Below are 21,601 nucleotides of genomic sequence, written 5' to 3'. Positions count from 1 at the left end.
AAAGAAAACTTACCAATAAAATCTATAGAAAATGTTCTCCACCAACATCCATCACCTTCTGAATAGCTGTACGTTACGTGTGCATGGCAAAGCATTCTAATTTGTGGAATTGCCTTTGTTATATTCTGTTTAGGTTCAGGGACACTCCTGTGGTGAAATCCTCCAGCAGGGAGCTCTGCTATATAATTCTGGCAGGTATCTGCCTGGGGTACCTGTGTACCTTTAGCCTCATCGCCAAACCACATGTCATCCATTGCTACCTGCAACGCCTGGGAATTGGCCTGTCACCCGCCATGAGCTACTCTGCTTTGGTTACCAAGGTGAGGATTCGAGAAGCGCTGCGCTATTCAGTCCACACCCCTTGGACTGCGCTTTCTCGCCTTGGTTGCGATTTGGTCTACGGGACCTAGGTACAAATTGTGTCGGATTCAGATGCTGGCGAGAACAATACAAAAGGATGTGAATGGCACAGAGAGATCATGTAGCTGGGCAGGAATACATACAATGCCGCCAAAATAGTGATAACGGAGTGGGCATAATCTTAAAAAGGAGTTGATAATCTTTGCATGCTGCTTCTAGACCAACCGCATTGCACGGATCCTGGCAGGCAGCAAGAAGAAGATTTGTACAAAGAAGCCTCGATTCATGTCCGCCTGCGCCCAGCTCATCATTGCCTTCCTGCTCATACTGTTACAGCTCGGCATCATTGTAGCGCTCTTCCTCATGGAGCCACCCCAGGTCAGTGTGTTTCCTTCCCGTGTTTTTTTTTTTTCCCCCCTCTTCTTGTCAATAGATGGCTGAAGTCTTGACACATGCATTACCACACACGGCAGTCTCCACACAAATGCCATCGGTATTGGGAATAATTGGTGTAATAGTCAGATATTCCAATGCTTTTGCTTGGCTGGTTCAAGCAAATGTTATTGTGTATCACATCCGGATGTAAATACCTGGAAATGAAATCTAAAATGTTCATCTCTGCATATTTTGTGTCTTCAGTAGACAGCATAACAAAATGATTTTTATTTTGTTTTGTTTTGGATGACGGGATTGTTGTTCTGACATGTTCTGTAGTCCCTCTTCCCGCATCAAAAGTAGTTTTAACTCATTCAGTACCAGCCAATTCTGGACCAAGTCTGAAAAGACGTTTAAAAACGTCTTTGGGAGTGAATGAGTTTTCATGAAAGCTTGGAAAAAAAGCCTTCCCATGTGTAACATCAAAAAAGCTTCCTGGTTTCATCCGTCCACACAGGTGATCCATGACTACCCTAGCATCCGTCAAGTCAACCTCATATGCAACACCACTAACTTGGGTGTGGTTGCTCCTCTGGGATACAATGGCCTGCTCATTCTCAGCTGCACCTTCTATGCCTTCAAAGTAAGACCTGGTCCTCCTTTCTCCTCCACATTGTAGCAGTTGAATAACATTTTGAATGACTTGGCTGCCTTCCTATAATTTAGGATGAAATACAATTTAGTGCAATCGTAAACATTTCACACATCTAACTTATGACCAAAAAAAATCTGATTTAAGGTATGACGCGTTTGAACAATTATGTTTCGTATTGGAAAACTCACATAGCCCGATAAAAAGAATGCCGTTGGGTGTTTAACCACGACCAATCAAGGGAAGTGTGATTTCTTTTTTCCACATGAAAATTAAACTCGATATTTGATTTGTGGCCTCTAGCCATCCATTTTCTCCAGACGTTGAAAGCAGAAGAACAAAATAAACAGTAGAAAGTACAACAAAGTCCACCAAACAATTCGGTGCCCTGGGCTGTGCTTGATCGCTATTATACCTGGTGTATAATGATTATCTTGACGCAATAAATGTGGCTCAAATAAGGCAAAATCAACCGGGTAATAACAATTTCTATTGCTGTTTGTTCTTATTTGTTTGCTTGTGTCTCTCGTCAAGACCCGCAACGTTCCTGCTAATTTCAACGAGGCCAAGTACATTGCCTTCACCATGTACACCACCTGCATTATATGGCTGGCCTTTGTTCCCATCTACTTTGGCTCCAATTACAAAATAATCACCATGTGCTTCAGTGTCAGCCTCAGCGCCACAGTGGCCCTTTGCTGCATGTTTGTACCAAAGGTAAGTTTCCGAGTAACTTCTGACACATTTGCTGCACTTGACCTTGATCGACGTGGTTAAATAAAGGCCAAAAAAAAAAAAAGAAAAAAAGATTGGTTGGCGACATTGGTGAGGACCAACAGTAATTTTTGGATAGTATCGTAGTAATAAAAAGTCGAAATGTCCCTTCGCTCTGATGATGCTCCAGAAACTAATTCAAGTTTGTATTATAGTGACTATGGCATGGTGTGGTGATTTAGATGTACTGTATACAGCAAGTTTATATAAATTTTTCATGGCACCTTTTTGTAAAATACAGCAGCGTATTAACCTGTTGGTGTGGTGATTATATGTGATCACACACTCATACAATCAAATTATGAACTTGATTACTTTGTGAATAATTCAACCTTTGATTAGTGCTCTCAAAATACCTCCTGTGCATGAGACTTGACAATGACAACTGGATAACATTTATGTCGTGTTAACATCCACATGTCCACGGAGCTCTGAATCTGTCTGCCCGCACCTCGATTAAACTAGTCAAAATTGTGTTGAACTACCTGCACCAATACTGAGACAGAGATGCAGCAGGTGTAAAGTTTAGTCTATTTTCAGGCAACACATTGTCAGGTGCGCCGGGCGCGTGTCAAAGGAAACACTCTCAGAAAGCTGGGAACGCCCAGCATGGTGCACGGAGATCAACCAAATTCCAGAGCAAGTGCAGTGAGGTTTGCATCGCCACAAATATTAGGATGTACCAATTTTTAGCTCATAGTGGGCATGGTTTAAGTAAAAAACAATTTTCCTCTTCTGTTGAATTAATGTGAAAAAACAAAAAACAAACAAACAAACAATGAATTCTAAACAATATACAAATACATTACACGTACCAGTCCCTGAACAGGCACAATGTGAAGAATCCTTGTTTGGATTTTGAATTGAAATCTTCACCACATCAAGAGGTTTGAATCTCAATTTGGGTGTAATATATATATTTTACTTTGTCATCAAAGGTGTACATCATTCTGGCCAAACCAGAGCGAAACGTGCGCAGTGCCTTTACGACCAGTACAGTGGTACGCATGCATGTCGGCGATGGCAAATCATCCTCAGCTGCTAGCCGCTCCTCCAGTCTGGTTAACCTGTGGAAACGCAAAGGCTCCACTGCAGAGACTCTCAGGTAGGCGTGTGTGTGTGTGTGTGTGTGTGTGTGTGTGTGTGTGTGTGTGTGTGTGTGTGTGTGTGTGTGTTGTGTGTGTGTGTGTGTGTGTGCGTGTGTGTCTCTGAGTCACCTGAAAGATGGATTTACAGAAGCCCCCCCCCCCTGCTCGATAGTTCTTTTGACCCATGGACCGTCGACTATTGGCTAATGGGGACACGGCAAAGACAGAGGTAGGGAAGAAAGGGTGAAAAAAATCTGGGAGCAAAATCAGAGTCCATTCAGAAAGAGATGAATAGAAAGAAGAGAGAGGGAGAATCAAGAAAATAAAAGTCTTCGAGCCACCCTCCTGCCATCTAAAGCAATAAGCAAATACACAAAGTCAATGACGGACAGCCACTGAAAAGGCTCGCAAATGAGAGCAGTCTCAATTGTCAGCCGCTTACATCAACTCAGACGGCTTGCCAGGCAAGATTTCAATCACGCTCTGATGAGAAATGTCAGGAGCGCTTCCCACTCGTTTTTTCTTTTCAGTCCCCTCTGTACATCTTCATCTATTTGGGTCCTCTTTTTTTTTTACATTTGTTGGTGGGAATCATCATGGCGATATGCCTCTGTGCTGGGATGGGGACTTTGAGATGCAGTCAGGTAGACCATGTACAGGCAGAAAGCCAAGAGATGAGAGGGAGTGAAGATTCCTTCTAAAAAAAAAAAAAAAAAAAGAAAAAAAAACGACACTGATCTTTGATTATGATTATTTTTTGAAGAGCTCGGTTTGCTCATTGAGCAGTCTTTTACCGGTTGCAACATCCTCTATATTTGCTTTAGACACACTGTGTTGCTTTCACTGTCTCCCCCTGTTGAACTCCCCCCAGAGTACTTTATAATCTTAAATTGATCTTGTTTTGCAGCTCAAACGGTAAGTCGGTGTCTTGGGCCCAGACCGAGCGCAACAGTTCACACGGGAACCACTTGTGGCAGCGTCTGTCCTTCCACATCAAGAAGAAGGAGAACAATCAGACAGCGGTCATCAAGCCCTTCTCCAAGACATCCGAGGAGCGCTACTGCGGAGGAGCCGACCTTCCTCCACACATGCCCCTGCCTTCCCTCCCCTCCATTTCCTCCCTGCCCTCTCAAAGTGACACCGGCGCCGACAAGAATCTGTACGACCTATCCGAAGCAGAGGAGAGGTATTCCCTCACATATCGGCCACAAACGCCCTCCCCAATCAGTACGGTGAGCCAGAGACTCGCCGCCGCTTTGGAGGAGGAGCCTCAGACACCGAGCGGCGCTAAGTATCCCGGCAGCACTTGCAGCCAGAGCAGCGGCAGCAGTTACGGCCAGGTCAGCAGCGGCTCGGGCGTGGCCGGGTGTGACGGTCGCCTGATCATCTTGGAGGGTCGTCCGGTGGCATGCCAAAGCAACCTGATGGATCAGATCAGCTGCGTGGTGAACCGCTTCACAGCCAACATCAGCGAGCTCAACACCATGATGCTGCTCTCCTCCCCTACGCACCCCCACGCGCACAAACACTCGCCACCGGCGCCACACCCCACCGACCCCTATCTTCTTCCTCGTGAGATCCACACCCCTCCTATCGTCACCACCTATGCCGAAGTCCAGCCCCACCCCCTCGCCGAGCCGAGCTTGGGCCGCCAGGTTGGCTGTCCCATTCATCCCGTCCCCCTTCCACATCCGCCTTACCCTCTTCCACCTCCTCATCCCCAGTCCTCCCCTTCCCTTTCCCCCATGCGAGGTGGCTTGGTCACCTGCCTCATGGACTCGCCACTGGGGAGGGTGGAATTGGAGGAGGAGCTGATTGCTTTGACTCCCCCGTCGCCCTTCCGAGACTCTCTGGCATCAAGTAGTAGCTCGGCTGTGTCTGATCTAGATCTTTGTCTCCCTCCGGTGCCCTCCCATCCTCCCCCGTCACCTCCTTCGCCCAGGTACAGGAGACTAAATCTCAGAAACTACAGCCTGAGTTCCTCTTCGCTGTGAGGCAGAAACGACACAGAGGGAGAGGACAAAGCAGACGGATCGACTGGAATCCGTTCATCCCCACGACGATGTGAAAACGTTGTGTTTACATGTGTGCAGTGAGATCATATTTTCATCGTGATGTTCCTTACATCCGAAAGGAAATTGGCCACAACGCAAATCCGTGGTTGGAAAAATATGTCTTAGGTTTAGATTGTGGCCTTACGCTAACATGGCTGTCAGCTAATTAGAGCTAGCGATTGTGCACTCGTGGTCCGTGTCTATGTACTGTACGTATACCTCCATGAGTGCGTTTTATTTGTCTTAAGGAGAAACGGGGCAAAGCTTGTGGACCAACGAAAAGCTCCCAAAGGGCACATAAACTGTACAATGAACCTGCTGCACTGCAGTCAAACACGCACAGTCCGTGTGTGTCGAGACGCACACCAGAAGTAAACCTGTAAATATTTCTCAAGTTGTGGGTTGCAGAACTTTATTGTCGCAGCTGCGGTATGTTGCTTAGCACAAAAGCATCTTTACATGACATTTATATTAGCCGTCAAAACTGTTACTCTGTTGAACTTGATTCTTGAAGGGTTTGAAGGGAAACTTTGGTTTGACTACATCGAATCTTGTTGGTAATTGGCTCAAATCTGAACTCATGAGTTTATAGCGACGTTACGCTTGATGTCAGTCTCATCGAGAATTTCTATGTAATGTGACAGCGGCGTACCACTGTCACTCTCCTTCATAATATTTGACAGAATTCATTAGATTCACTTCCATCTCTTTGGGGGAAAAGTTCACATCATTAGCTTCTGTCAGTCTGCGGCGCAGGTGCAAACTTGAAATTATTCCCTCGCGTCCGTCGCAGAGCTTTGATAAATCCTCCTCTCTGCCGAATGCATGTTCGTAGAAAGCACTTGAGGCCAATTATACATATCATTTCAAAACAAATAAAATCCAAGTATTTTTAGTCACACATTTTGGTCAATGCTAAATTATTTCAAACATATTAAATGAAGTGCTTGCTACCACGTTTACACAGGCAAGTACCGGTACTGTATAGAAATTCTTTTCTTGTTGCCTGGCAACCTTACATAAAAAAAACCGCATACAGACACCGATGCGATTAATAATCATGAATTAATGATAACATTTAGTTGAGATGAGTTCAGATGAGGTTTTTTTTTTTTTTTAATCTATTTTGAATCTTCACATTTCTCTTTGCATTCAACTAAATTGATTGTGTGTTGTTTTACAGAAAAGGGAGAATCTGTTTGCAATTTCCACGAGCAAGGCTAGCTTTGTGTCCTACCCGTTTGCATCATCATGCTACACATGAACGAACTGTACCTGGAAAGAAAGTGTCAAATATCACTTTTACGATCATTTGCAACATCGACAAAAGACAAACAGTCTTGAAACAGTATTGCCCCAGAAACTGTGCTACCACTCTGAATGTGTCAGTTAACATTCCAATTTAGATTTCATTTACAATACAATACAAATACAATAAATCCTGATTTATGTCGCGGTTTCACAACAGCTGCAGCTGTAACAAAGCGCTTGACAAAACAGTTAACATGAAATAATAAACTCAACACATAACATAAAAACACGGACAGTCGTGCAATCTTAACCACTTTTCCCTCATTTATTTAATATGATTATTGTGCCAAAGGGTTTTGGGCGGAGCTGTCTTACACGCTTTGTTAATAAATACCGTGGTTTCATAAAAACAAAACAAAAAAAGTGAGGTTTGTCTTCCTGTTGTATTTTGAGATGTTAAATTTGATCGTTCTGTTCTTTTCATTGTAAAAGCAATTGTCCCCGTAGATCTAAATGGGGTTTCTAATCACTTTTAAGAAACACAGTACAGTACTTAGTTCTGCATTCTCTGGGGGTAGTTTGCCAAGGAGCACGCGTGCCCTTTTCTTTTTGGAAAACTGCTCAAGGTGAAACAACCAGTTGTGTATTCCTAATCTCATATTCTCTAATACCTGTGTGAGTGAGAAAGACATTTTGTTGTGTCTGCTTGGATGGCATTGGTTCGAGACAGAATTGCTGGAATTGTACTTTGAGTAAAAACGACATTTATTTAGACTATAAATATTGTTGTTGGTTTATGGAGATAATTTGAAAGTGAATCAAAGAAAAACCAGGACCATTCATTTCAGTCTGTGATCATCATCATCATCATCATTATTATAAATTGCGGTACGTCTTCTCTATGCCGAGACAGACCATGACCCAACAATTAGCCTGTGCTTGATGTGGCGATTATTTGGGAGGAGCGGGTTTACACGTTACTGACACTGAGTGTGCTCATTATGTGCTAGGCGAGAGGGCTGAAATGAGTGCATGCTTGTTCTCTCTCCCCCCCGGGTGGAACTGTGTCAGGATCAATGCACACATCTCATTTCCTACAGGGACTCTGTGCTGTGACATCAGCTATATTGGAAAAATGACATGACTGAACAGAAAGAAAATAACAATTCATGAAAGGATAATCATTTTGGAAGCAAATCAAATTTCCTTTGATTGAAAACCGCCATCTCAACATATGATGCGCTGATGATGTGTCGCCAAAAACCTGTAGCACGACTTAGCTTTGTAACTGCACTCCAAAGAATTGAATTGATAATCCTTATACGTACTTTTAATCCAAAAGCACTCATCTGCTGATCACGGGAAAACAATCCCCAGGTTATGTAATCTTAAACTGTTTGCTTTTAGACCAATCGTTGATGGTGATCAGGAGCGTGATCTGGTTTTATCTACAACACTGTTTAAAAAGCAAACAATGCAGGTTGTAATCTAATTGTAATTATAATGATAGTTCCTCCACTTTTATAATAGGCCACGTGGAACATGGGAGAGGGACAAAATGTACAGCACATGGCATATTATAGCTCAATCAATACAGTACACCCATAGAACAGAATCATAAAACTGCCCAGATGGGGCTAATGATGACAGTGGAGTAACTGCCACTTGTGTTTTGAAAGAAGACGACTTTTTGAGTTGGTCCAAGGGGGCGAAAAACAAAACAGCCAAATCGGTTTCGACACAGCTCTATTGTCAAATGGAGGTATGTTGTTTGACAAACATACCGTAGTTCATGAAGTATATTTTAGTCTTTCTGTTGTATGACATCAAATAACCACACCTCAGTCAAGTTGGGCTCCATCCCGATTCGACGCTGAATTACTTTTCCTTACGATGTATTTTTCCAGCTTGATGTTTCAGTTTGCTGGAATGCAGAAATTGACCCAAAGAATTGCTTCCCGTGTATTTATGTTCAAGCAGTATTTCCCCGTGACTGATCCAAGGATTTTTGTGTGCAGACAGAGGCAGAGAGGCATTTAATTGGAAGTGCAGGGAAAAGACTGAACACAGAAAGACCTGCCAGTGCTGAATATTAAGTCCGTAGAGGCTGCGTACAAGACAGTGGCCGAGTGCAATCCAGGGCAGAGGTGGTGAAGCTTGCTTGTCTTAAACATGCCTAACGTTTTGTGTACAGGATACGGGTACGGCTGCTGAAAAATTACTTTGCATTTCAACTGACTGAAGATCTCTTTTATTGCATTTTTCAGATGCAGCTTATATTTGTTCTTATTATCGTCTCATATACCTTATGGAGTTGCGAGAGGTGAAGTGCAGGTCATCGTTTTAATATACGGAGCAGGCAGATCTCCTGAGTGAATTTTTCTTTTATACAATGGAACCTTGTGATTTTGATTCCTTCTCTGACCTTCTTGGCAACCTGAAACATTTGCATATCGACGGTAAATGAATGGAAGTGCGTTAATGCATTAAGTTATAGTCACCGTAGTTTTAAGGGTGTGTGACGAAAATAAATCCGGTCAAATATAGAAATAAGTGAAACAATTTTATTGGAAAGAAATACCAGAGATTTGCTTAACCTTCCCTGTCTTTTATTGCCCTTGGCCCAGATTTTTTGCAACACGTTAATAGTGCAATATTGGTTTATCCGTTAGAACATTAATGTTGTCTTTCAACCAGACTTTTTGGAACAGTCTCTTCCACAACAAATTCTTCAACTCGCATGAGCAACAAACTGTGTTCACTGGCAATGGCTTTCTGATGTGTTCCCGAGCCCTCGTGACACATGGGTGCCGGTTTTTAATGCAGTGCCGCCTGAGAGATTGAAGGTCAGGGGTATTCACTGTTGGTTTTTGGACTTGGCGCTTACGTGCGGAGAGTTAACCAGATTGTCTGAATCTTTTGATGGCATGGACCTCAGATGTTGAAATCTTGAAATTGTTTGCGCTTGTGAAGAAATGATGGTACTCTGTTATTATTTTTGTTTCATGCAACGTCCCAACTTCATTGGAATTGGGGTTTGTGCATCATGCATCTTTGGGCGTTGAGAGATGCGCCACACAAGCTGGTACAGGTTCGTGCAATTCGCCAAACTAAACTGTGGCGCAAGATCACAAACACAAACATCATCTTCCTGTTAAAATATCGCCATATTTCCCTATTTTTTCAACAATAATACAATTAAGCTCCCTAACAACAATGTTGGTCGCAGCCTTTGCTTTTTTCGGAGCTATACCACGGGCTAATTTCAAGCTAATAAAGAATACATGCAGTGTGTGATGCATGGAGTCATTGCTGTTCAAAACCACGACTCATCAATACCAAAACGTTTTACAAATTTTAAATGATGCATTAACTGAGGTCGTTTATCTCTGAAAATTTGATGCTTGAAAGGATCTGTTCGTAAACGTGTTTCTAACCAGAGGTGCCGCTGCACTTTGCAATTGAATGTCTCTCTTTAAGGTATAACAAGCAATGGAAGATGTGAAATCACAGCTAATGGGAAATAATGTCATCAAATAGACGCTAAGTAGTTATTGCTTAGCATAACCTCCAATCATTTGTGCGCTTTCAGTTGTGATGAGATTCTTGTTGTTTGACAGTAGAACTACCAATAAGAATATGAATGTTGCCTTCAGAAAGCGACGTTTGCACGTTGCTGCTCACTGGAGCGGATCTTCTTCATCACAGGTAGTCAAGGCATTCATTTCCATTCTCTTCAGCATAAATGTCTTGCGTATTTCTCTTTCTCTGCAACGCTAACGTGGGAATGTGGAGGGAGCAGCAAAGCACATTTCCATTTCAATAATGTGACTTTGTTATGTTTCCATTTTTGCAACATACCAAGCAGTGAGTTTGGGCTTAGTTTTGATTCAGTGGAATAATGGTTGGTTACCTGAAGAAATAAATAAAAGTCATACCGATTGCTTAATTGCGCAGAAAGTGATTGCATGTACTCATCACTGGACCAAATGACTGTTATTGAAACAAATGGTAATAATAACTGCTCTCTGCTATTTGATGTTCAGAAAGCACATCGTCAAAGTGTCAAGTGCGTATCCTCAAACTGGTGTTCTGTTTTATCGATGTGTTTTTAAGATAAAGTTACCCACATGGTGCCAACTTTGAGCAACACCCCGACGCCCCCGCCCCATTTCAAGTGCTGTTTCTTTTTGTGAAATTGTGAATTGGAGCCAGATCTACGAACCAACTTCTGTGAAAAATCATGGACTTTATTATTTAGAGATTAACTTGACGTACATGTACAAAAACAAATTTCAATCTATTGTTTATTGAAAGAAATCACGTATTGTTTGTTCACCGTTGGCCATTTGATATTCCGAGGATTCATTTTTAGCAATGTTTTTGAAGCTTTGCCATTTTTATTTATTTTTATTTTTTTTTCTGATGACAGAAATGTAGAATGTATGCTATATGTCTGTGAAACTGCAAGATGGATTTGTATTTCAATACTGTATTTAGTTATCTATTTCATATATCTCCTTGGATTTGTAAAGTGTGAACTGTTGAGACGATACGGTCATAGCGTTATGAAAATGACAGTACATTTCTAAGTGCTTTGTAGAAGCAGGGAATTGATTCGTACTGGTCTGAGTGCGTAGGGTGTGTGCTTCAAGCATATTTGACATTTTTAGAGGCTAACTTGCTTTAGATTGTTCTATAATACAACAGACATGAAATGGTTTTCTCAGAGAATAAAGTGTCTTCGCGTTGTGCCGTCGTTGAGTCATTCTGCACTTCTGCACAGCTCACAACAAACCTGACATTTAGAATCAAAGCACTTTGGCTGTCCAAAATATTCCTCCAACCCAAATTAAAGGAGGCTTTGTTAATTTTACACGTGTGGCTTGACAGGTGGCAACTGACTAGTCTAGCTTGGAAAAACACGTATGAGGTGAAAAGACCTTTGTGCTGGGTCCAATGAGACGTAACGTGCAAACTCACTGCTGGACAATAAACACACATTGGACAATGAGCGGGACACATGTTAATGTTCCTGACAGTTTTTTAAAAATATGAAAATTCAGGTAAATTCTTCAGGAAATAACAACAAACATGCACATCAGCTACACTCACTCACTGATGGGTTTAGGTAGAACTGAGTCAATACCTAATTCATTAGTCTTCAGTGATGTGTGTGCGCGTACACACATACACACACACACACACACACGTTTCTATAGGCAGTGTTTATTGATTTGATACTGTTGCAGTTTTTAATCAAGCTCTAATATGTGTTTTCATTGTCTCTCCAAGCGCAGTTTCTCTTCATCCACAAGTGCTTAAGATGTGTTCAAACACAGTATAGTATATTAATGATGTAAATGTGTGGATTCACAGTGACTCACACGTTCACACGTTCATATACCTGCATTTGTGTGGAGAAAGTGTGTCATGGCAGCGTCATAAACAGTGAGAGGCAACCTTTGCAGAGTGCTTTGCACAAAGAAATATGGCCTTCCCTATAGTATGAACAGTATTCTGATGTGCGTAGGTGTATGGGTCTGGTCGGACGTAAGTGATTGTGAAAGCACTTCATCTAAATGAGGACGTAACACAAGGGTGAAGTGGCTGCTCCCACGTGTTCATGAAATGAAAGTGCTTGCTGTTCACCATTGCATTGCTCACAGATTTGGGTGGACTGACTGTACAGTAGTACAAACAAACACTAACACCCTCTTTGCTGTGAGCGTCACCTTGTCAAGTAGAACTCAAGCAGGATGAGCACATCAACCGATTATTGAATGGAGGCAATCGTTGTTTCAGAAATACATTTTCTCTGCAATCAATGATGCATTCCAAAAACATAGATGTTTGGCCAATTGAAGACTCATGGGAGGGCAAAGTATGACCCAGGCCACATCAGACAGATCATGTCATCAGGTTACACGTTACAGAGTGCATGAAAGGGTTAATTAACCGAACGTGCACGTTTTTGGAACGTGATTTCATTTGTACGCCTGCGCAGAAGTTATGGTCACGTGAGGGCGAAAACGAAACTAAGTGCCATCACAAAGAACATTTTTGAAGCAAGATAGTTACTTCCTTACTCGCGTTAGCTGTGGCTGTTGCAATTCGTAACTAGTGGAGCTAAAATTAAGCAACAATGAAGAACACCCGACAGACCCACTTACAAATCTTCGTTAGTCGACAATAAAAGCATAAACTTTCGTTCCATGGAACATTAGGTGTCTAAAATAGCTCGGTGCTAGCTACTTCCGTGTACGTAAAGTGAATAGCATCTTGACGATTGAGGTCGTCTTTGTTTTTGTGGAAAAAGTTGTGCCTTACTAAATTCAGGCAGTGCTGCAAAGTGAAGTGGAGCAGGAAGAAGACGGGAAATTGCCCAACTTTGCATGTTTGTCAAGATGAGGTTGAGTGGTGTCCTGGCGTATGTATTCGTGATATGTACTGGGGTTTGTTGGGGGGACACCCCGGCCAACTGCAGCTACGAGGACCTACTGGGGACGTGGGTGTTCCAGGTGTCCAGCGGGGGCCACGACAAGACCCTCAACTGTTCCGCTGAAAGTAGGCAACATACGTTCTCACAATTATGGCCAAAGTATTGGCAGTACAACAGTGGGAGAGTTACAACTGTCGAGATATATTCCGGTGGTCCAGTGTTTAGCGCATCGACCTCACAGAGCAGAGGTAGCGGGTGTGGAGTTTGAATGTTCTCCCCGTGCCTGCGTGGGTTTTCTCCGGGTACTCCGGTTTCCTCCCACATTCCAAAAACATGCATGGCAGGCTGACTGAACACTCTAGTCTAAATTGTCCCGAGGTGTGAGTGTGAGCGTGGATGACTGTTTGTCTCTGTGTGCCCTGCGATTGGCTGGCAACAAGTTCAGGGTGTCCCCTGAAGATGGCTGGGAGAGACTCCAGCACGCCCGTGACCCTTGTGAGGATAAAGCGGCTCAGAAAATGGATAGATAGATAGATAGATACATAGATAGATAGAGAGATAGAGAGATAGATAGATATAAAAGACACTACACAGTACAGTCCAGGGTGTACCCCATGCTATAGAAAATAGATGGATAGAACGAATGCCCAAACAGCAGTTGTCTAAAGACAAGGGTGATGTTTTCGGCTAGCCAGTAGACACTTCTCCTTGTCTTTTTCAGCAACAGGTGAGAGCACAGTGATGGTGACCCTTGAGAAGCTGTCTGTGGCCATAGACAAGCTGGGAAACAGTGGCTACTTCACCCTAATCTACAACCAGGGCTTTGAAGTAGTCATCAACGGCTATAAATGGTTTGCATACTTTAAGGTAAACAAAAATACATTGTGTCATCCTAATGGGATGTTTTGTTATGGTGTTGTCGGTCACATTGATGGGGTAGAGCCAATCTGGCTGTTTACCCTGCATTTTCAAGAGGCCTGATGTCGATCCATGTATATCTGATGTCATTTTTCAACATTTATGCTTATTTTTATGCTGTATCGTAGACACACATGTGAATTGAGATACTTGAGAGCAAAATTTGCACTTGTGACACTTGAACTGTAAATTCAGCCTAATATTTCAATTATTATTATTATTTTTTACAAATGTTCATCATCCTCATTCAGCAACCGGACCACAGATTATTGTTTTTCCTTCCTCCACATGACACATGACACATTCATAGAGGAAACATTGTGTCTCCTTTGACTTAAAAAAAAAAAAAGATTGTTTCACTTCCTCCTAGTCTGTGTTATGGTTCCAGAACGTTCAGGAACAGAATCGGACTCGACAAACATAAACTTAGATAAAGGTGTATAAAAAAATAATTATTTACAGGATAGCTACATTTTATGACAAAAGAACAAATAATGACTGGTAGACACACCAGGAGAATACGAAAGAAACCAAACGAAAATACTTTGTCACCAGAAGGACAAGATGACCCAATCGAAAATACCAAAACTGAGAGTAATAATAAACACAGGCAAACTACTTACGAAAAACAGAGAACCAAGAACGGAGAACGTGAATGCGGAGCAATATCGAGAACATCAACAATAAATTGCACATGAACAATGGCTTGAGCAAGACGAATTATCCGACTGTCAGTTGTCCAGGATGTCCACGTATATAGTACGTGTTCGATCGAGGAACGGGCGCACCGGAACACCACTGCCACTGAGACTAGGGAATAAACAGAACGGAATCATGACAGTCTGCTATTGCTCCCCCCTGGTGGTTGGTTCTCATAAATCCTGAACCAAAAGTACATCCTTTCCCCAAATCTGTCGCGATGAAATGACTTAAACGTCACTCTATGTGCACCATTTTTGAATGTTTTCTTCTCTTTTTTTTTTAAGTACACTGAAGAGGGCCAGAAGGTGACCAGCTATTGTGACCATACCCTGCCAGGATGGGTGCACGATGTCTTGGGAAACAACTGGGGGTGTTTTGTTGGCAAGAAAGTGAACCCAATCCCACCACAGGTTCACCATAAACCAGTCTTGAGCTCCAGGTAAATGTTATTTATACAAAACCACAAATGACACGCAATGAAACCTATATTGACCTACTCCAACATTATAACCTATTCTCCTATTTCCTCAGCTAGGTAAAGTCCTTAAAGTCCTTTTTTGAGGATTCATATCTAATCAGTGAATCACACGAACACATTCACTCTAATTGATAAGAACATTAATCCACATTTAATGTAGTTCACCTTTGCAACCACTTTTTTACTGACAGTGCCACTTTCACCACAAGCGGCAATCTGGAAATCTTAATCCCCAAGATCATTATCAGTAACTGCAGACGATAATCATTGGCTTGTTCTCTTTTTCTCACCACGCCTGCGTCCCCAAGTGACTGTTGACATGTCACGGCAGCATTAGACACATCAATAATTTTTCTTATGGGTTTTTTTCAATCCTTTGACCCGTTATCACTTTGAAGGGAACCCCAACCATGATGACAAAACAGGTCTCAAAGAACAACCGCTGGCCTCTACTATTAAAACACAGTGATAGAAATATATCATCATTTCTTGGAAGTGGAAAAAAAATCGTGTTCGTTTACAGCGTCATTTTATACACAGCGGCCGCCTAGTTTTTTTAGTCCGTCATGCACTCTGTGTTCCTTTTAATTCATTCAGTACCAGCCAATTCTGGACCAAGTCTGAAAAGACGTTTAAAAACGTCTTTGGGAGTGAATGAGTTAAGAACTTTTTCCCTATTCCGCATTATTTTTACTGACAGTGCCACTTTCACCACAAGCGGCAATCTGGAAATCTTAATCCCCAAGATCATTATCAGTAACTGCAGACGATAATCATTGGCTTGTTCTCTTTTTCTCACCACGCCTGCGGCCCCAAGTGACTGTTGACATGTCACGGCAGCATTAGACGCATCAATAATTTTTCTTATGGGTTTTTTTCAATCCTTTGACCCGTTATCACTTTGAAGGGAACCCCAACCATGATGACAAAACAGGTCTCAAAGAACAACCGCTGGCCTCTACTATTAAAACACAGTGATAGAAATATATCATCATTTCTTGGAAGTGGAAAAAAAATCGTGTTCGTTTACAGCGTCATTTTATACACAGCGGCCGCCTAGTTTTTTTAGTCCGTCATGCACTCTGTGTTCCTTTTAATTCATTCAGTACCAGCCAATTCTGGACCAAGTCTGAAAAGACGTTTAAAAACGTCTTTGGGAGTGAATGAGTTCAGAACTTTTTCCCTATTCCGCATTAAAAAAAAAAAAATACAAATGTTGCCTGTACTATAAAACATACCGGTAAGTAAAATCAGAGGGCGCCTTTTACCTTCCCAAATGTCAATAAATGTTTACGTTCATTGTTCAACTGCATTTGAAGTCTTCCATTTAGCCCGGTGCATGATTAATGTCAAATTTCCTTCGGCGAGTGTGCAGCAGAGCCGTAAAGATTTTGTAAAATCATCTCCCCCATGCTTCACCGTTAACTGTGTCGTGCTGTTTATTGTTGTACAATAAATCAGAAGCACTTTTCCCTTTTGTCACTTGTGCATTCATGCGCGTTCTCGAGTAAAGAATATGGATCTTTTTGTCTCATGGGCCATTGGCGAGTTTTACTTTGAAGAGGATTTTTGGTAGAGTTGCAATGTCAAAACTGTGCTTTGAACTTAAGATATGATCAAATGACACAATCGGGCCTCAGATGACTGTATGACTTTTGCATTGCTGCTTCGTTTCATGAGAGCCGAGCGCTTGCAGCAGTGCAGGCCCTGACATTTGTCTCGTCACCTTAGGCTCCTCAACAGGCCTTTTACACCAAACCAGGGTGTCATTGAGTCCATTAACTCAGCCCAGAACTCTTGGAAGGCTGTGTCCTACCCGGAATACAAGACGTACACGCTGCAGGACCTGCACTACAGGGCAGGAGGACCCGCCTCCCATATTCCACTGTGAGTTTTTTTTTTGTTTTTACAATCTTATCACACACAGTTGAAAACAACCAGCACTGACGATGCAGTATTTGACGAGGACTTTTCCAAAATGCGATTTAAAGCAAATTAAAAAGATTAAAAAAAAAAAAAAAATCAACATGCCCTTGTGTTGTATCGGGAGACTATTAACAGCGTTGCACATAACAATTTTGCTGAGGTATTATCAAAAAAGTACCAGAGGTTGTTTGCCGCTCATTTTTTTTCCCCTGACCCACCGACCTCATGAATTTAGAGCACATCTAGGCATGGTACAGCTTACGGGCCACATCTGACTCGTTCGCAGTATCTCAGCGGCCCTCGCAGCCTTTATGAAGTCAACATAAAACGTAAACTATACGCTGCTTTTTTTTGAGTCGAGTCGATGTGCACGTGTGTCGGCAGTGCAAGCGAAAAAGAGCAACGACACGTCTTCAGTGTTGGCGATTTTGAAAATGTGTTGCTTTATTTCGGGATTTCTCTGACGATTGTAGCAACTAATTGCTTTTGGTGAGACATGGGCAAGGGAATGATATGCTAAACAGCATCAGCTGTCAAACGCTGATATCCTTGCGTCTGTCCAAATGAGACCTGAGAAGAAATGGGGAAAAAAAGGAAGTGTATCCGAGTGACTGTTGTGACACCCTGTCTTTTTTATAATTTTTTTTTTGCCGTGCTTCAGCCACGTCCGCCCTACACCCGTGTCAACTCAAGCGGCCAAGTCGGCAGCAGCTCTACCACAGCACTGGGACTGGAGGAACGTAGATGGCATAAACTTTGTCAGCCCTGTGCGAAACCAAGGTAACATTCACTCGACTTAATTCTCTTAAATTCTAAGCAGGTACGTACAATGATTAAAATAACATTCCGTTACCGCAGGTCTGGAAATAATGAAGTAGGAGAAGACATGTTTGATCGGTGCCGGATGAAATCTTGCACAAAGACGTGCGCAGCATGTCTAGCCCCAGACGCTGAGCAGCAGCTTGCTCGCCTCCCTCCTGGCAGGCCTGACTCGTCTGGGCGCTTTCTTGTCTTACTGCTCAGCCTGGTGTGTGAGTGAGTGAGTGAGTGAGTGGTGGGATTAAGCGTGCCGAGTGGTTGGAGTGTCTGAGAGCAACTCTGCAGGGCTGTGCTTTAGGATCTGGAGAGGGCTGGAGTGTTTGACTAGAAACCCCTCGAAGCTACGGTGTTGTACTGCAGCGCCGAAGCCTGTCAAGTCAGGTGGCTCCTCATTGACGCTTTGCTTCGATTCACAAAGGAACCGGAATGTTTCATAACATCCCGTTTGTGGTGTTACGTTTCACTGCAGCGATTGCTTTGGCCTCATTTTTTTTTTCTGCCAGCTATTTCATTATGAAAAGCTAGTTTCTTATTTTTGTCGGTAAAAGGTGTCGACTCTGCAACAGGGTGAACTCAGTTCTGAGGTTTGGGGTTCGAATCTGGGCTTGTATGTTCTCTCTGTGATTGCGTGTGATTTCTCTGGGTGCTACGACCTTCTCCCACACACAACATATGCGCGTTGCGTTCACTGAAGACTCAAAATTTTCCTTGTGTGTAAATGTGTGTGTGTGGATAGATCGAGGATTTTTCTTTGTGTGCCCTGCGATTGACTGGCAAGTTAATTATATTTTCATGGATTGTCCCAATTTATTCCTTGGAGTACGCGGGTGTTCTAAGTATGTAACCCCGATTCATATCACAAAAGTTGATTTCTTGCGGTATGCCAGACAATAATCTTTAAAGGCTCATTTTACTAATTGGCACAGGTTTTACAATTAATTCTAACAAAAAAAACAAAAACAAACAAAACATTTTTTTTCTTTAGGTTCATGCGGTAGCTGCTACTCCTTCGCCTCCATGGGAATGTTAGAGGCTCGCATCCGAATCCTAACCAACAACAGTGAGGCTCCCATACTCAGCCCCCAACAAGTGGTCTCCTGCTCTGAATTTTCCCAAGGTATGGGAACTGTTTCACACGTTACAGTTCCGAAACAGCATTGCCTAAGACAAATCACCACTGCAATATTATGTTCATAATTGCTAAAGCTAATGTCGTGAACTTCATGAATACAGTTTTGTGGACACAAGCAGATTAATCTAATTACTTGGGGATTGCTAGGATAGGCTGTGTTCTAGTTTTGTATTTCCTCTGGGCAGTTATTATTCAAAGTCTCATCGTTGACCCAACTAAGGTCTCAACTCTTTCCTCCTCTCTCATTTTTCAGGTTGCGATGGCGGCTTTCCATACCTGATCGGAAAGTACGTCCAGGATTTCGGTATTGTGGACGAGTCCTGTTTTCCATACGTTGGAAAGAACACTCCCTGCGGCATACCTAAAAACTGCGGCCGCGCTTACGTTGCGGAATACAGCTATGTGGGAGGATTTTATGGTGGCTGCAGTGAGGAAGCCATGATACTGGAACTGGTCCAGAATGGCCCTATGGCAGTGGCCTTTGAGGTATAAACTACCGGTATTCTCGTTCTCCTTCCAGTTCCAACTACAATTGTCATGAATTGAGCGCCGGAGGATATGGAATGGGCATGCAGTGGTACGTTATCACTTCCTTTGCAGGTGTACCCAGACTTCATGTACTACAAGGAGGGCATCTACCACCACACGGGCATCTTCGACTCCTTCAACCCCTTCGAGCTGACCAACCACGCCGTGCTGCTGGTGGGCTACGGCCGCTGTCAGATGACTGGCCAGAAGTACTGGGTTGTCAAGAATAGCTGGGGCACCAGCTGGGGAGAGGGGGGCTATTTCAGAATCCGCCGGGGAAGCGATGAGTGTTCCATCGAAAGCATCGCAGTTGCAGCCAAGCCCATCCCCAAACTCTAGAGGCTTTTAAAATTTTTTTTATGATGCCCTGTCAGTGAGCTCTCGTGCAAGTGCATGTGTGGTTTGACAGTTTAATGACGAAACCGTATCCCAAACTGGAAATCACAAGTATGCTGGTTAGATTTTAGTTTCAGTTCCACTTGTGAAGAACACCTTTACAAGTCGGTTATGATTTTAAAAATGCATTTCAAATGCATCGATGTCTCCTCAGTGATTGTGTCGTGTTTGTGTGGGTTGTACCAACAGATGTGAGGTTGTAATTATGTAAAGGGGTTAAGTCATGTGAGGTTACTTTGTAATACCTGCCAATCAGGGCCTTGTTTATCTCAGGGAAGCACACTGGCTGTTCTGATGTCAGTGAATCAGTGTTAAACTGGATGTGTGCCTTTCATAATAATAAAGGGAGATCATAATGAACACAAGTCTCGCTGTCAAAACATTCACATTAAAACACCTTTTTTTTTAACACACAATGTTGTGATGTTAATCAGATGGCTTATGACAAATTACAGGAACACTTTAATTAATGCCGATTATTTTTTCCCACTCTTTACCAGTTACATTGCATCTTGTGGCTTCTTCTGACCTTCAGATTGAACAGCTGACCAGGCTGTTCCACAAAGTTTAAACTTATTATTAGACTTATTATTATTTGCTTCTAAACAAATTAACAATTGGAAATACGTGATAAGTTATGGGGGAAATGAAGAAAAGGCACAGTATTGTTCTCCATGTGTCACTTATTATATGTTGTACGGTAACGTGTGTATATTTTGTTGTATTTGATTGTGTACTGGGGGCACAGTGTCCACTGGTTAGCACATCCGTCTCACAGTACAGAGATGCAGGGTTCAATTCCAGGACCGCCCCGCCCCCTGTGTGGAGTTTGCATGTTCTCCCCCGTGCCTGTGAGGTCGACGCGCTAACCACTGGACCACCGGGCCGGACCACCACTCACAGACAAATGACAGCACATATCTCAGTGAGTTAAAAAAAAAAATATATATATATATATATATATATATATATATACACACACACACACATATATATTATACTATTTGATTGTAAAGGCAAAAAAAATATTGAAAATTTTGCTGGACTTTACTTTCTAAGAAACACCGATATACATCTGTGGCTGCTGCGCTTTTCTGTTTTCATATCCTGCGGGCCATGAAACCACCCAGGCCACCCCTCAGTGTCAGTCACAAGGTTGTCCCAACCCAATAGCTCATTCCCAGCCCCACCCAACACACACACACACACACAAACTGGATCATTCCAAGTTCACCTCCCCTTTCCTTACAAGCTCACTCCCAACTCTCCACCTCACTTCTTCGTCCCGTGGCCGCTTCCACTCGAGTGGATTCATGCTTGGCCCTTGCCCTCCTCGCCCACCATGCAGAACAACCATGCCAAAGAACACCTCTACAAAATCTTGGTTATAGGAGACCTGGGCGTGGGCAAGACCAGCATCATCAAGCGCTATGTACACCACAACTTTAGCCCAAACTACAGAGCCACCATCGGTGTAGACTTTGCCCTCAAAGTGCTCAACTTGGACCAGGAGACTGTGCGCCTCCAGCTGTGGGATATCGCAGGTACCACTCGGGCACTTTTGTACTTTCTTGTGGCTGCTCGGGGTGCTGTTAGAAATAACATGGTTTAGACCAGGGGTCCCCAACCGCCGGTCCGCGGACCGGTACCGGTCCGCCGGGCATTTGGTACCGGGCCGCACAGAAAGAACTTGCCTTATTTCCGTT

At 43.0% G+C, this 21,601-nt stretch overlaps 3 protein-coding genes across 4 annotated transcripts in view; all 3 read left to right on the top strand.

Moving 5' to 3' along the window:
* Positions 1-6,332, top strand: part of grm5b (glutamate receptor, metabotropic 5b) — a 33,500-nt gene extending 27,168 nt beyond the window's left edge. For both annotated transcript variants that reach the window (XM_019886063.1, XM_019886064.1), the window contains exons 13-18: positions 134-320; positions 580-738; positions 1,253-1,378; positions 1,922-2,104; positions 3,100-3,266; positions 4,157-6,332. In XM_019886063.1, coding sequence (XP_019741622.1) covers positions 134-320; positions 580-738; positions 1,253-1,378; positions 1,922-2,104; positions 3,100-3,266; positions 4,157-5,243 — 1,909 coding nt within the window. In that variant the 3' untranslated portion in view covers positions 5,244-6,332. The remainder of the gene's footprint in view (positions 1-133; positions 321-579; positions 739-1,252; positions 1,379-1,921; positions 2,105-3,099; positions 3,267-4,156) is intronic.
* A 6,302-nt stretch (positions 6,333-12,634) lies between these two features.
* ctsc (cathepsin C) lies at positions 12,635-20,255 on the top strand. Its single transcript, XM_019886057.1, has 8 exons — positions 12,635-13,121; positions 13,718-13,863; positions 14,901-15,055; positions 16,826-16,981; positions 17,682-17,800; positions 18,825-18,956; positions 19,225-19,457; positions 19,572-20,255. The coding sequence occupies exons 1-8, from the start codon at positions 12,950-12,952 to the stop codon at positions 19,836-19,838; spliced, it is 1,380 nt and encodes a 459-aa protein (XP_019741616.1). The 5' UTR covers positions 12,635-12,949; the 3' UTR covers positions 19,839-20,255.
* A 737-nt stretch (positions 20,256-20,992) lies between these two features.
* rab38a (RAB38a, member RAS oncogene family) overlaps positions 20,993-21,601 on the top strand; it is a 4,921-nt gene continuing 4,312 nt past the window's right edge. The window contains exon 1 of the mRNA XM_019885814.1: positions 20,993-21,439. Coding sequence (XP_019741373.1) covers positions 21,238-21,439 — 202 coding nt within the window. The 5' untranslated portion in view covers positions 20,993-21,237. The remainder of the gene's footprint in view (positions 21,440-21,601) is intronic.

This window comes from Hippocampus comes, unplaced genomic scaffold (genome assembly GCF_001891065.2).
Source record: "Hippocampus comes isolate QL1 unplaced genomic scaffold, H_comes_QL1_v1.1 scaffold29, whole genome shotgun sequence".
Taxonomy (NCBI): Eukaryota; Metazoa; Chordata; class Actinopteri; order Syngnathiformes; family Syngnathidae; genus Hippocampus; species Hippocampus comes.
The sequence above is the reverse complement of the archived record's forward strand: the minus strand, read 5'-3'. Positions and strand labels throughout refer to the sequence as shown.

Bases quoted from the DNA above. Each gene is read 5' to 3' on its own strand.
- ctsc (XM_019886057.1), top strand. From the start codon at position 12,950: ATGTTTGTCAAGATGAGGTTGAGTGGTGTCCTGGCGTATGTATTCGTG. The intron at 13,864-14,900 runs GTAAACAAAAAT...TTTTTTTTTAAG, and splicing joins AATGGTTTGCATACTTTAAG to TACACTGAAGAGGGCCAGAA. The intron at 16,982-17,681 runs GTGAGTTTTTTT...GCCGTGCTTCAG, and splicing joins CCCGCCTCCCATATTCCACT to CCACGTCCGCCCTACACCCG.